We start from the raw sequence: 14,014 nt of genomic DNA, 5'->3' as shown, positions 1-14,014 counted from the left end.
CCTGGTCCCTGAGCAACTATCCATGAGGGCAAGTTTGAAACCCAGTTGACCTCAATAGGGCTATTTTTAAGTGACTAGGGAAAGAAGAATGGGCAATAATTTTTTTAATCTTTCATTAACATTAACAACAAATACACACACATACATACATGCAGACAGAGAGAGAGAGGGGCGGGGTATGTCTACACTACTCTTCTAGTTCGAACTAGGAAGGCTAATGTAGGCATTCAAAGTTGCAAATGAAGCCTGGGATTTAAATATCCCGGGCTTTATTTGCATCTTCCCGACCGGGTGCCATTTTTAAATCCCCCTAGTCCAAACTAACTGCCCGTGGCTACATGTGGCAGTCAAACGTTAACTCAAACTAAGCCTTTAGTTCGAGTTAACTATTACACCTCATTCCACGATGGTGCTGGACCAGGGAGGTTCAACCTGTACTAGCAACTGATCCTGGATGATCCTTTAAGGGAACTCACTATTCTTTTTCCCCACCTTTGAGAAGGGTGTGCCAAAGTGACATGGGAGTGGATGAGGGGGGGAGCAAAATGCATGATACACTATGTCACACATCTCTTTCCTCCACCCTCATTTTGCCCTTTTCCTATTGAGGACTGAGATCCAGTCTAATTTTTCTTGTCTTTGCACCAGTTTTATACGTGAGTAACTTCATGATCTTTAGTGGCATTGTTCCTGATTTACACTGGTGTGAAGAGAGTTGGGCCAATGCACTTGAAGAGAATAATCTTCTGTGACATTGTACAACCAAGGCATTTGTAAATGGACAGTTGACCTACCCTTCATCCTGTTCAAAAGACCAAAACAAAATGAGCATAGTTGCTGAAAGTCAGAATAAAATAGAAGGTTTTAGCATTTTTTCTTTAAACATTGTATTTTCTTCTGAACAGGTGTGGATATGAACTCACTGCACCAGATGAAGATTCAGAGACCTATGACAATGCTTGCAGATGTGAAACAACTTATATCAGCTGGAGGGAGCATGAATCAGAAGAATGATAAAGGAGTTACACTGGTAAGCTTGGGCAGTACTTGTTGATTCAGATCCTAAAGCTGTGAACATGCCAATGAAGTGAACATATATTTGCAAGTTGGGATCTAAGGCTTTTGACTTCAGTAGGGCTCTGTGCCTGTACAGAGACAGTTAAAGGATGGGGGATGATGATCCAACTTATGCATCTGCCCAGAGCCCCACTGAAAGCAGTGTGCCTACATGCTACATAATGCAGAATCCAGTTACTGGTTTGTACAGGATTTGGAATTTTAAAGTGAGTGGGTATTGCATCTATTTTACGGATGTGTTTCTTACTCATAATCATTGTTTTGAAAACTTCATGAACAATACACATATGCATCTATATCTGCCTGTGAACATTTCACTGCTGAGAACTTTAAAAATTCAGAAGCAGAAAAATGTTGTACTTCACAGATTTTCAAGCCCATGATTATATGACTTCCAGCATAACACAGGCCCTAAACTTTCACCCAGTGAGTAACTTCTGGTTGACTCACAACTTCTGGGCAGGGACGGATATAAGGCAGGGCGAACGGGGCGGCCGCCCCGGGTCCCGCGCTTCAGAAAGCCCCGCGCATGCGCCGTGGCAAAGGGGGGGCCCCGCGGAATTATGCTGCCCGGGGCCCCGCAAAACGGTCATCTGCCCCTGCTTCTGGGTGAGCTAAAGCATATCATTCAGAAAGCTATCCAGTTTTGATTTAAAGACTTCGAGTGGCGAATCCACCTTATTTCTAGGAAAATTACTTCAATGATTAATAACTGTCACCAACCAAAATTCATACCTTATACCTAGTCTGCATTTGTTCACACTCCAGGCACTGTATCTTGTTACACATTTGTCTGCTATATAAAAAAATGTATTATTGTTTTTCAAAATTGATGCCAATTAAACTATCAAGGTCTGTTGTATCAAAATAATATCAAATTATTGCTTCCTAATATAAAATATCAAAAGCACAGCTATTAGAGGGTATATCTCCAAGTACAATCACTGGTATCATTATATACCAGGAGGGAAAGCCAGAGAATTTGTCCTCAGATTCCAAATATGGAATTTCTTGACTATAAATTCTTGGATATTTGTTGCAAATAGTCTAAAATCAGAAAATTCAGGTCTCTGAAATGTTGTCTGATTAATTTCAGGTTTTAAAAATATCAGTGTTGCCTTTAAATTATCGTCACTTAAACCATTAATTAAACATGTGAGTAACAGCAGGGGTTTACTTTCATAGCTAGGATTATCCCTGGGAATTTGCATTCTAGCCCCCAAGAGAAGACATCAGAGACAGTTCTTAGGCCATGAGAACCGCCTTCACATGGTCCATATTACCAACATCCACCCAAGCCTCCACATAAATAACAAAAAACTAAGAAGTCCTCATTCCCAGCTCCTTCTGCTTACACATCTCTGCTTATTCCCAGATGCAGGCTAAGGACCAATTTTGAACTAATGGTTGAAACCAAGGCACCACTACCTAGTCCTATCCCTGTCACCTTTGGAGACCATCTTACTCTCTTTGCCCTACTTTTTATACTTAATAAAATCACTTTTTTAATTGATAAACCAACTGTAAGTAATTGATGGGGGGACAACAGCTATGAATATTGCTTTTTCCGTGATAAAGGGGATGAATAATTTTTGAGCTTACTCTCAAACTTTTATACAGAATAAGACGGGTTTATCTGGCATTCTCGTCCCGGTAGGTCTGTGCACCTGGGTGCTGTGTCAGATACCTTTGACTGAGCCTTCCCACCCAGAGCCAAGCTGCTCTCAGTGTCTATGTTGCTTTGCTGTGGTAGGTAAGCTAAGTGGTATCTCAGTGCATCAACTGACAGTCACAAGGGGATCTCTGTGACTGAACCCATTACAGTTTTGTCTTCACACAGCTGCCCACTGCTTGATTTATTAAGAACTTGATCAGGACCTTATCAACAGTCATTAAGCCTATATCTCAACTGGCCCGTAGCCTTGTACTTTCAGCACTCACAGGCCTGGCCTTCAAGCCAATGGTGACATGTGACATGACCTGTCTATTTATGAAGGATCACTCCTAGTGACCATAACTGCACACAAAAAAGTCAGTGAACTAGAAGCTATGATGGTGAATCCTCCATATATACTGAGATGATTTTTCTTAAGTTACAGCTCAAAGTCCTCTCCAAGATTGTTTCTGAGTTCCATGTTAGTTAATTGGTTCACATATTGTTCTTGAAATCCCATGCCTTTTGCATAGATAGGGTATCACACCCGCAATGTCAGATGTGCCCTGGCATTCTACCTACCAAGAACCAAATAGTTTAGAAAATCTCCAAGACTCTTTGTTGCCACAGCAGTATGGTTGTGTGGGCAGGCCATAGTCCACAGAGGGTTTCTTAAGTAAGTTTCAGATGCATATTACAATGCTACAAAATAATACACCTTTCCCCTCCTGGGGGTATCATAGCTCAGTCTACACAAGCACAAATGGTTTCCACAACATTGCAGAAGAGAGTATGCAAATGAACCATGAGATAATGCTAATCTGTGCTTCATTTGCATAGGCTCTTGTGGCAAAACTCGTAGTGTAGATGTAGCCATAGGGATTAGCACTTGAAGAAGATATGGGAATTATGTACTGTCAGTGGAGGTTTTTTGAGATGTGTGGTATCTCTCTGTATTCCACTGCCTACCCTCCTTCCTCACTGCTCTGGATTCCTGTAGGATTGTGGTAAGAAGGGGAACCAGAGAGGGTGTGACTCACACCACCTATTATACCTTTGCTCAGGAAGACAAAAGAAGCTATAATGCATGGGCAGGTCAACATACATTACTTTGAAGAGCTTATGAACTAGGCCGCATAGCATGCAGGATGCATACTTATATGTGGAATAACAGATCTCAAAGTATCTCCACTTATAGTAACTAAGGGTATGTCTACACTACCCCGCTAGTTCGAACTAGCGGGGTAATGTATGCATACCGCACTTGCTAATAAAGCCCGGGATTTGAATTTCCCGGGCTTCATTAGCATAAGCGGGGAGCCGCCATTTTTAAATCCCCGCTGCTTCGAACCCCGTGCAGCGCAGCTACACGGGGCTCGAACTAGGTAGTTCGGACTAGGTTCCTATTCTGAACTACCGTTACTCCTCGTGAAACGAGATATACCGGTAGTTCGGAATAGGCACCCTAGTCCGAACTACCTAGTTCGAGCCCCGTGTAGCCGCGCTGCACGGGGTTCGAAGCAGCGGGGATTTAAAAATGGCGGCTCCCCGCTTATGCTAATGAAGCCCGGGAAATTCAAATCCCGGGCTTCATTAGCAAGTGCGGTATGCATACATTACCCCGCTAGTTCGAACTAGCGGGGTAGTGTAGACATACCCTAACCTCCATTCTGTTATGAAGAACAAATATGCACTATCAAGAGAGAAGGTTTAGAGAATCCTCTTTCAGTTCATTGCACAAATGCTGGAACCTGGCTAGTTCTAGAAACTTGCCAAAAAGGGATATTTTTGTTTGAATGTCTTTTTTTTAATTTTAATTTCTGAACATCATTTGTTGTCTGACAACAAATATAGAGTGGAACATTTTCCTTTTGTTCAGGATTTATGTCATGCAAAGCCTTTATTTTGTGATCTGGGAGATAAAATATCCAAGAAGCATGTTCCAGCAACAGACTGTGTTAGACTGATTTCCTCCTCATTCATTAATATGGAGTCAATCAGTCTGTGTCAAAGGATCTGGCAATGGGCTTTTTGCTGTACCTGATAAACCTATCTATACAAAGACAATAGCAAAAAATCCTATTTCTGGCTAGCTGAAGGAAGCCTGTTTCATGGCGATATCATCCAGAGACTCTGTATTTCATGGCTGAGAAATAGCTGTTTTAAAATTCAAGGGAAACTAAAAAGCTTTTACAGAATGTGAATTAATAAGATTGCAGCAAGGTTTTTTTTTTAATGCTTTTTTCCCCTATGCTGTTACTTTTTTCTGTGTATAAGCAACTGAATAGATTTTATGTTCACTGAATGGTTTTCATGCCTGGAGTTGTAATGCCAGTCATAGTTAGAAGCTGAACACAAATAAATTCCCTATTCCATAACAGTTAGGCGTACCAAGGAGATAAACCTATCACAAGAATGACAGGCTACATCAAACCCATGGCCAATTTATCAGAGCAGCCTAGCATAACAGCCTCCCAAGAGTGATATAACTTTCTTTTAAATATTCAGTCCACACTTCTCAGGAACAATGTAAAAACTACAAGTGGGGGAAAAGGCACTATGAGTTCTAGTCAAACAGCAGTACATTAGGGTATAATGTGTAGTTCTGAGCATTCATTAGCAGAATATTTTATTTCCTGATTTGGTACATCTCTGGCAGTCCTCACTGGTGAAGCTTCTATGGGGTGACTCAAGATACAGAGACACAGATATGGAAGTATATAGATATGTAGGTTTGTGTGTACATGTACATAGAGAAAGAACATGCTGGACAACAAAACTACATTTCTTCTATGAGAAATTTCCAGTGGAAAATCTTTGTTTGAAATATTTTAGTCAAAAAGTGCTTGTTTTCCCCAGTGAAACATTCAATAGATTCAGAATGACAGTTTTCATTCCCAAGTGACATTTTGACATACAATATAATTTTATTTTGTTTTAACCAAAAGGTCAAAACCATATCTTTAGTCAAACTAAATTTAAATTTCTGTTTTCTCATGTTTCCTGAGTAAATCAAAACTTTTTATTGGAATTGGCATTTTCCCACCAAAAACCTTCACTGTTTTGACAAAACTGTGTTTTTTGATGGGAGACCTTTCCACAGAAAAGCTCTGATATAGCTCTTTATCTACAATGGCCTAAGTGGAAATTATGTGTATAAATTATAGGCATAGTTGAAGGAGAAATAAGTGGGAAAGAGAGAAAACAGTCCCAGACCTGCTAAGGGTTGGCTTCAGGCAGAAATATCTCAGAAAAAGATACCAGTTTAACACCTGTTGCCCTAGGTTAAGAACAAGGCCACATATAGCAGTTTCTCCCTTCTTGCCTTAGTCTAGTTTTCTCAGAATCTTTTCGAATCCTGGCTACATGAAGTTCTGGCAAAAATGTTTCTCTGTGGATATGTAAAGGACAGTTGTTTTGTACTGCTCCCTTCCTGCTTTCTGGAAGCAGAGGAGAATGCTTAGACTCATAAAAATATTACCTTGAGAACAAATAACATTGATTTCTAATCTGAACCATTCAAATTTGAGACATTTGAAATATATCTTCTCCATGCATAAAAACTGGGTTTCCAAGAGAAATCCCTAATGGCAGATAGTGTGTCCCTGATACAGTATTTTCTATTGTTCTTTTGTCTAGTCATCCATTTAGTTAGTAGGGTTTGTTTGTTTTTTAATCTTACAGCCTCTTTTATGTTGGTTAGGTTTTGTGTGTTCATATATATAAGTCTTGTCTGGTTTTATATTGTATTTTTAATTACTATTCTCCTCCAGTGAAAATAATTCACACGTATAAATGCAGAATTCATAAGAAGTCACACATTGAAATAACAATTTTCATAGTTTATCATCTAATTTCCAAAATTAATCTTTAAGAAGTAAAGCTATTGCCTGTTCTTCATTTTTCCCTTTCTCCCCCATTCTTTAAAACCTCATCCTTTAACCTCCTCCTCAATGTGATGGTTTCAGTAGTATCCCCATTTCTCAGCTCAGTTATCATTTTTATTCTTTAATATATCATAGAACTGACTGGTCCCAGTTCTAATCTTTTAAACAATGAACTATGTAAGGGAGATGAGACCAGAAAAAAAATAGTGGAGTAACACTATAGAAGTTTTTTCTGTAACTATGGCTTCCCCAGCAAAACCTCTGCAAAGAGTGTCATTGAGTGTTAATAAATTAAATTTGGAATAATAAAGCATCATCTGCCAGATGAGATTTTAAAACCGTGAAAAATGTAAAATTCGGCTATACACCATGCTCTAATGAAATATATGAATTTGCCTGGGCTCATGGAACCTGTTCAAGGTGCATAGGTTTGAAGGCAACGATAGGAAACATGAAATAAATAGAAAAGGAAGGGTGATAACTTTAAATTATAATAGAATCTGTGTTGGACTAAATCATTAATGCCACACTTGATACTGATTGGTTGGAATTATCCTTTATTCTGAATTTTCCTGCTTTAATTTCTAAGCACTGAAAACTTCTTCTCAAACTGGTTTTCTGCAACATTTGGAATATTGTTCTCAAATACCAGTTTTACCTTTCTTATATTCATAATTTACCCCATTTTGAAAGAAGAGTATTTTTACATCACCACAAGTTAAATCTTTGGGAAAGTGAAAATGCATGCTAATCACATATGTCTTGTGAAAATCTTTATAATAAAACACTTATTTTGTTTTATTCACAGCTGCATATAGCTTGTGCAAATGGGTACAAGGATGTGGCATCTCTGATCCTGGAACATGGTGCTGATGTCAATGTCGTGGATAATCAGTACTGGACCCCTTTGCATTTAGCTGCAAAATATGGACAGGTAAAGTTTGATTTTTCACCTGCATGTCTTTTTAGTGTATAGTGTAACATCTTTTTCAGTAGTGAGCGTTTTAAAATCAGAGAGCTGGGAATATTTTAATGTATTAAAGAATAGTTTGATTAGATAAAGAGTATGTAATAACAACATATATAATAATTCAGGCATCACTTGAAAGTCAGTTTGCTGCTTAGAATCTTTTCCTGTTCAGAGAATTTACACAAACCTTTTGTGATTCCAGAAATGTTTTAATTAGAAGTAGATGTAAACATTTATATAATGACAAGGCCAAAAGGCTGCTATTGCAATTGGAGCCATGTTTTGCAAGGTGCTGTGCAAACATAGAGAAGACACGTTGTCCAGGAAAGGCTTCATGTGAAACGATGCAAAAGTGTGTAAACCAAGAGTTGGAGCACAGTGATATAATGTACAAGCCCATTAAGATGGTGAAGAACTGGCATCGCTTCTGTAGTTACATATTTCCTTATCGGTGATGGGTTTGTTTGTTTGTTTGTTTGTTTGTTTGTTTGTTTGTTTGTTTGTTTGTTTGTTTGTTTGTTTTTAATTGGGATAAAGATAGGATGAGGAATGGGGTAGCTACAAGAATAGAGCAATGAAAAAGGAAGGGAAAGAGGAACTCTCAGGGTACATCTACACTTCAGAGGAAGATTGAAGCTGCCACTGTTGATCTTCCAGGGTTCAAATTAGTGGTCTAATTAAGACAGCTAATTCAAACTGAGAGGGTCACTCTAATCGATGCCAGTAACCGTGCTTTCACGAGGAGTAAGGAAAGTCAAAGGAAGAGTGTTCTTCCTTTGAATTCCTGCAGTATAGACAGTGCCAAAAGCCGAGTTAAGCTACTTCGACTTCAGCTACACAATTAAAGTAGCTGAAGTTGCGTATCTTAACTTAACTTTGTCCTGCAATGTAAACATACCCTCAGAGTTTTACACCTGTTTAATTTACCCTTTCTTTGGGGGTTTGGTTTTTTTTCTCTTGCACTCATCATAAACAGTTCACTCTAATGATCTGATATTCAGTATTTAAAATATTTAAAATTGGAATTATTAGCTACATGCAATAAATTCACATACAGGTACTGTGGTGTTCCCTGACTTCCAATGTATCTCTTTTAATCTATAGGTAAGACTATAAATCTTATTGAGACAACTTGCTGTCCTCAGTAAAAATTTGTTGTCAGCAAAAATTGTATTCACGCTAAATTTTTTTTGTAGGGGGGGAGGAACCCAAACAAACATTTGTGCTTTATGTTTTGTTGCAAATATTGTACATTGATGCCATCTACTAGAGTTTAATCAAGACAAAGCTGCATTGCAAAGGAGCATCCACAAAAGGACCACAGCTAGTGACAGATTTTGCTGGGCCTTGGTATAGGTGGGGACTCAGCTTTGGGACCCCAAAAGAGGCAGGGCTTCAGGCAAAAGGGCCAGGGTTGGGGCCTGGCCTCCTCAATCCAGCCCTCAGCACCACCTGGACTTCATCACACAGGGATCCAGCAGTGATTTAAACGGCCTGGGCCTCGGACTGCTAATGCTGCAGTAGCAGGGATGTGGCTGGGAGCATCAGCCCCTTTTAAATTGCCAGGCTGTGGAGCAGTGGATCCTTTGCCCATCGCCATCGGTAGCCCTCCTTACAACACCGATTTTGACATTCATTGAGCCCTCCATTTATTGACATGGGGAGGGGTGTTCTGGGCTTGATTTTGGGGCTCATGGAATATGTCTTTTCTCTTAGCTCTGGTTTACACTAGGACTTTGTTTTGAAATATGCTCTCCCCCCCCCCCACGGTCGAATTTGTAAGCAGAGGATCCACACTACCAAGCCTGTTATTTCAAAATTATGGGCCACAGAATTAGAAATCTGTACTCCTGCTTTTCATCAGGAGTAATGCTAATTCCAAAATAACAGTAGCATGAACACTTCAGTGCCACTCTTTTGAAATAGGTATTCCCCAAGTAATTTGAACTAATTACTCCCAGTGCTTCCTGGGGTTCTAAGTCTGAAATAGCACATTCACATTAACAGAGCCTGCCTTGGACTAGTTTCAAGGTTTGCCGATAGTGTGGACATGCTAGTTCAAATTTGTTACATCAGGAGTTAAGTCAAATATAGTAATTTTGAAATACTTCCTTAGTGTATCCATGGCCTTACAGTGTAAATCCTCCTGGTCCACTTCTATACACTAACCTCTGTTCAGATTATTTTGCATCTGCCAGAAGCAGTCTTGGTAATAGCTCTGTCTGGGGTGTGGTGAGGGAATGGGAAGGAGGGGAAAGTATGGCCCGAAAAAATATGTTTTGAAATGTAATCTCAAAACCATATTTCTTTTTTACATTTTATGCCATTTCCAATGTCCAGTTCCTCATTTGGTTTGGCAAGAACCATTAACATGCATACATGATTCAGGAATGAGACCTTTACATTTCTGATACATTTTTATGTATAGTTATTAAAGAAACTTTACAAAAATAATAATGTGGCATGCTGGGAAGCAGAAACTTCTTAATTCTGATCCTGGTTCTGTGACTGATTTATTTTGTGACTATCAGCAAAGACATTTAGGTCCAAATTTTCAAAAGTGTCCAATAGTATTAGAAGCCCAACCTTCGGACACCTATGTGTCTCTCAGTTTGGGCACTCAAAATTCATGGACACTTTTGAAACTTGTTCCTCAGCTGTCCAATCTGTAAAATGGAGATAATCTACTTACATGTCTGATGGTAATTCTGGGGGACTGATAAATAAATGCGTTTGAGAAACTGAAAATATAAAGAACTAGATAAAAGCTAATAAAAAATAAGCTACAAATGTTGTATTATTAAAAGTCAATGTAGATAATTCAGTGTATCAAGTATAGTTGACCTCTATGCAGTGTTCAATAGACACAGTAAACCTTTTTCTGTTTCAAAGATGTGGATATAGAGGTTATTTATAGGTACTTATACAGCTATGCTTATGAGTAATTAGATGTACATGATGAGATATGAAAGGTGGACAGTTGACTCTTTAGGACATAATACTGTTTATAATAGGTTCAATTTATTTAAAAACATTCTTCTGGTTTCTAGCTAGGAAAGCTAGACAAGGTAGCATGAAATAATATGATGCCCTTTATATTTTAAAAAGTCCTTTCTGATTCAGACTTCCTCACATCCACAACTAGATTTCATTGTAAGCACCTATTCAGTTCCAAAAAATTACAAAGACAGGATTCTATTTTAAAATGTAGGTCACACACATATCACAAATATATAGAACAGTTGAACTGACAGATTGTGCACCTATATTAATGCCCCCACTAGCTAGCTATACAATCTATCTTCAGGTTTCTAGAAACATTCAGAGAGAAGACTTGGTCCTCAGAATTACACATTGATTAAAGTTTTGTTTGATTAATAATTTAGTATACATGTTAATGTTTGTGTTCTCATTTTCACTATGTACATGATTGCTAACATTTCCTTTCCCCACTTTGTTCAAACAAATAATATACTTCATGACAAGAAGCAAATTAGTAGTCAGGTAAAATAATGAACTTGAGACTTATTAATTTTTCAGTTTAAAATATTAACCTTTACTTCTGAGATGTATTCTGGGACCATATGTATTGGTAGCAGATAGTTTTGTCCGATACTTAGGTTCAAAGATCAGTGGGAATTATGTATGTAGGGTTTTAGTTTATTCAAATATTTTTGAACGGGTAAATTCATAGCAAAATTTTTTCTCTCACAATAAGCTATTTTTCACCTTAGTATGTATTTGTTTTAAATGGGGGCATCAATGAGGATTTTGTGTGATAACTGTGTGTTCTAAATTTGATTTGTCTCATTTTGTATTGTTTTGTGTTCTCTGATGAGGTCCAAATTTGCATTAATGGACATGGTACAGAAACAATGAGAACATTTTCTGAAGAACAAATCTTTCCATGGGAGGAACTGGGCTTTAGTCACAGCTCCACTTCCTCCCCACCGCTTTGAGTGGAGCATTCTACCCTGTATAAGTTACTGCAGCTCATGGCCCATTTGTCTGGGCTAAGTACAGTGCACAACATTTACTTCTCAACATGTACTCAGTCAACTATATCTCACAGTAATTTAATTTATAGGCATTGGAAAGAAAAGAAATGCAAACATATTGCTTTTCCAGAATTTCTTAAACTAGGGAATAAATTATCTGGTTTTAGAAACATCAATTTTCAGCTCTATCATTTTGCAAGGCCACCAATCCTCTCACATATAACGTCAGCAGATTTATTATTTTTATTTATTGTGCTAGTACCCAGGAGTCTCACTCTGGGGCAAGGGACCTCATTATACTAAGTACCGTACAAACATATGACAGAAAATGGTCACTCTCCCCAGATAGCTGTGAACAATGACAGATGAGGAATACTGCACCAACACTCACTGCTGTTAACAAATAAAGCACATTTACTTTTTTCTGTGTATAGTTAATGAACAATACATTTGTGAATATGTTATCTTATTAACACCATCGATAATTTAGCATTTTGTTTTAACAGATAACAGTTGACCCAATGTGGGTTCTGTTCAGACAAGGTTACAAGTAAATCACCTCAACTGCAAATATGTTTGAGGGGAAATTAGTTTATGATTAGCAACACAATGTATTGGCATTTCAGGGAATGTGCTGAATAAATGTTATAATGTAACTTTTACACCTCCACCTCTTGGAATGGAGTCTGTAATACATGTTAATGATTTTAGCTTTCTTCAAAAGGCTTACTTAGGCTATGTCTACACAGCAACATTATTTGAAAATAACTAGCAAGGGTGGAGAAAGGGACAGCTCTCTACTGTGTATTTTAGGCTATTTCTACACATCAACATAGTCTGGGTCTACACAGCCGGCAGTTATTTCAACATAATGTTGAAATACTGTCAAGCTGGAGGACTTCTTATTCCGACTCCTGTAACCCTCATTTTGTGAGGAGTAAGAGAAGTTGCAGGAAGAGTGCTCTATTTCAAAATAACTAGACAGCTGGGTAGACAGCACCAAAACTCTAAATAAGCTATTTCAAAATAAGCTACACAATTGACACAGCTCAATTTGTGTAGCTCATTTTGAGTTTAGCCCTGCTGTGTAGACGCACCCTTAGAAAAATCATTGAGTGATAAATCTCAGGGTGCGTCTACACTACACTATAACTATGCAAATTGCACATTTCGATGCTATTTCAAAACAGCTTATTTTGTCATTTGGCACTGTCTGCATGGCGCCAAATTTCAAAATAAAGCACTATTCCGAAACGTTCCTTACTTTTCATAGAATTAGATTTATAGGGATGTCAGGATTGCAAACACAAAATAACGGGCTTGCTGTGAAGATGCAGGATAGCTATTTCAGGAAACTCTAATATCCCCAAATAGCATTGCAGTGTAGATGTACCTTTTGTAAATAGCATATTGCTCTTTTACTATCAGTACACAAACACATTTGTTTCTGGCTTGATATGTGTTTATTGCCATTTGTGTTTACAATGAGAACAGCAATATCATTGCAGGAGTGATAAACTAATTTTATAGCAGCCTAGAGTTTAAATGGATGAGTTGGTTCAATTTAAAAGTGAGAAAAACAAAAACTCTGAAATATTGTATAGTTTAGTCACAACATGCACAGCTAATCCTCTAAACGTTGTTTCTGTGCACATAGACATTCCATTGTGTGCTGTGTTTATGATTCTCTCATCTTTTGAAAAACATTTGCAGAACTCAATTTGACTTTTCCCTGTATTAGACCAACATAGACTTGCTACCTTGGAAATTCTTCGTAAGGACTTCTTTCCATTATGTTTTCTAAGAACATATCAGAAGGGAGAGATGGGCCTTGTCGTCCCATATATTGTTTTTTATAATGGCCATTGATGGATGTTTCAAAAGAAAACCTTACATCTTTACAAAACATTAGTACTCTATCATGGTAGAATATCACCCTGACTCCATTCAGTCATATGCCTTGAAACACAATGATTAACAGACCATCAAAGTCTGTCCTTGCTGTTGCACTTGGAAATGCTATTCTTATTCATAAAATGATGCAGTATTTCTCTGAATCCTACCAAGCTATTTAACTTCATAATGTGATTCAGCAAGGAGTTCTACAAGTTAACTTAACATTTTATTTTTAAAATGTATTTTACATTTTTACATATGTAGATTCGGAAGGCTGTATTCTCTCATTTCTTGCTTTTTTTTCTATATCTGTATAATCTTCTCCATACCCATTCAATTTTATCAAAATTAATTTACATATTCAAAATTAGGAAACAGTGTCAACTGATATAACATTTGAATATATCCTGCACCATGTTATATGAATTAATTTACTTTTTGGACGACTATGCTGTACCTTAAGGCTGTGTCCAGACTCAGGGGTTTTTTCGAAAAAAGTAGCCTTTTTTCGAAAAAACCTCACCTGCGTCTA

General features: G+C 37.9%; 1 protein-coding gene across 4 annotated transcripts in view; it reads left to right on the top strand.

Annotated features, from left to right (window-relative positions):
* The window catches only part of MYO16 (myosin XVI), a 518,064-nt gene that overhangs the window by 234,879 nt on the left and 269,171 nt on the right, over window positions 1–14,014 (top strand). For all 4 annotated transcript variants that reach the window (XM_075918615.2, XM_075918604.2, XM_075918634.2 and 1 more), the window contains exons 6-7: window positions 906–1,030; window positions 7,427–7,552. In XM_075918615.2, coding sequence (XP_075774730.2) covers window positions 906–1,030; window positions 7,427–7,552 — 251 coding nt within the window. The remainder of the gene's footprint in view (window positions 1–905; window positions 1,031–7,426; window positions 7,553–14,014) is intronic.

This window comes from Pelodiscus sinensis, chromosome 1, assembly GCF_052426305.1.
Source record: "Pelodiscus sinensis isolate ZL-2025 chromosome 1, ASM5242630v1, whole genome shotgun sequence".
Lineage (NCBI taxonomy): Eukaryota > Metazoa > Chordata > Testudines > Trionychidae > Pelodiscus > Pelodiscus sinensis.
The sequence above is the reverse complement of the archived record's forward strand: the minus strand, read 5'-3'. Positions and strand labels throughout refer to the sequence as shown.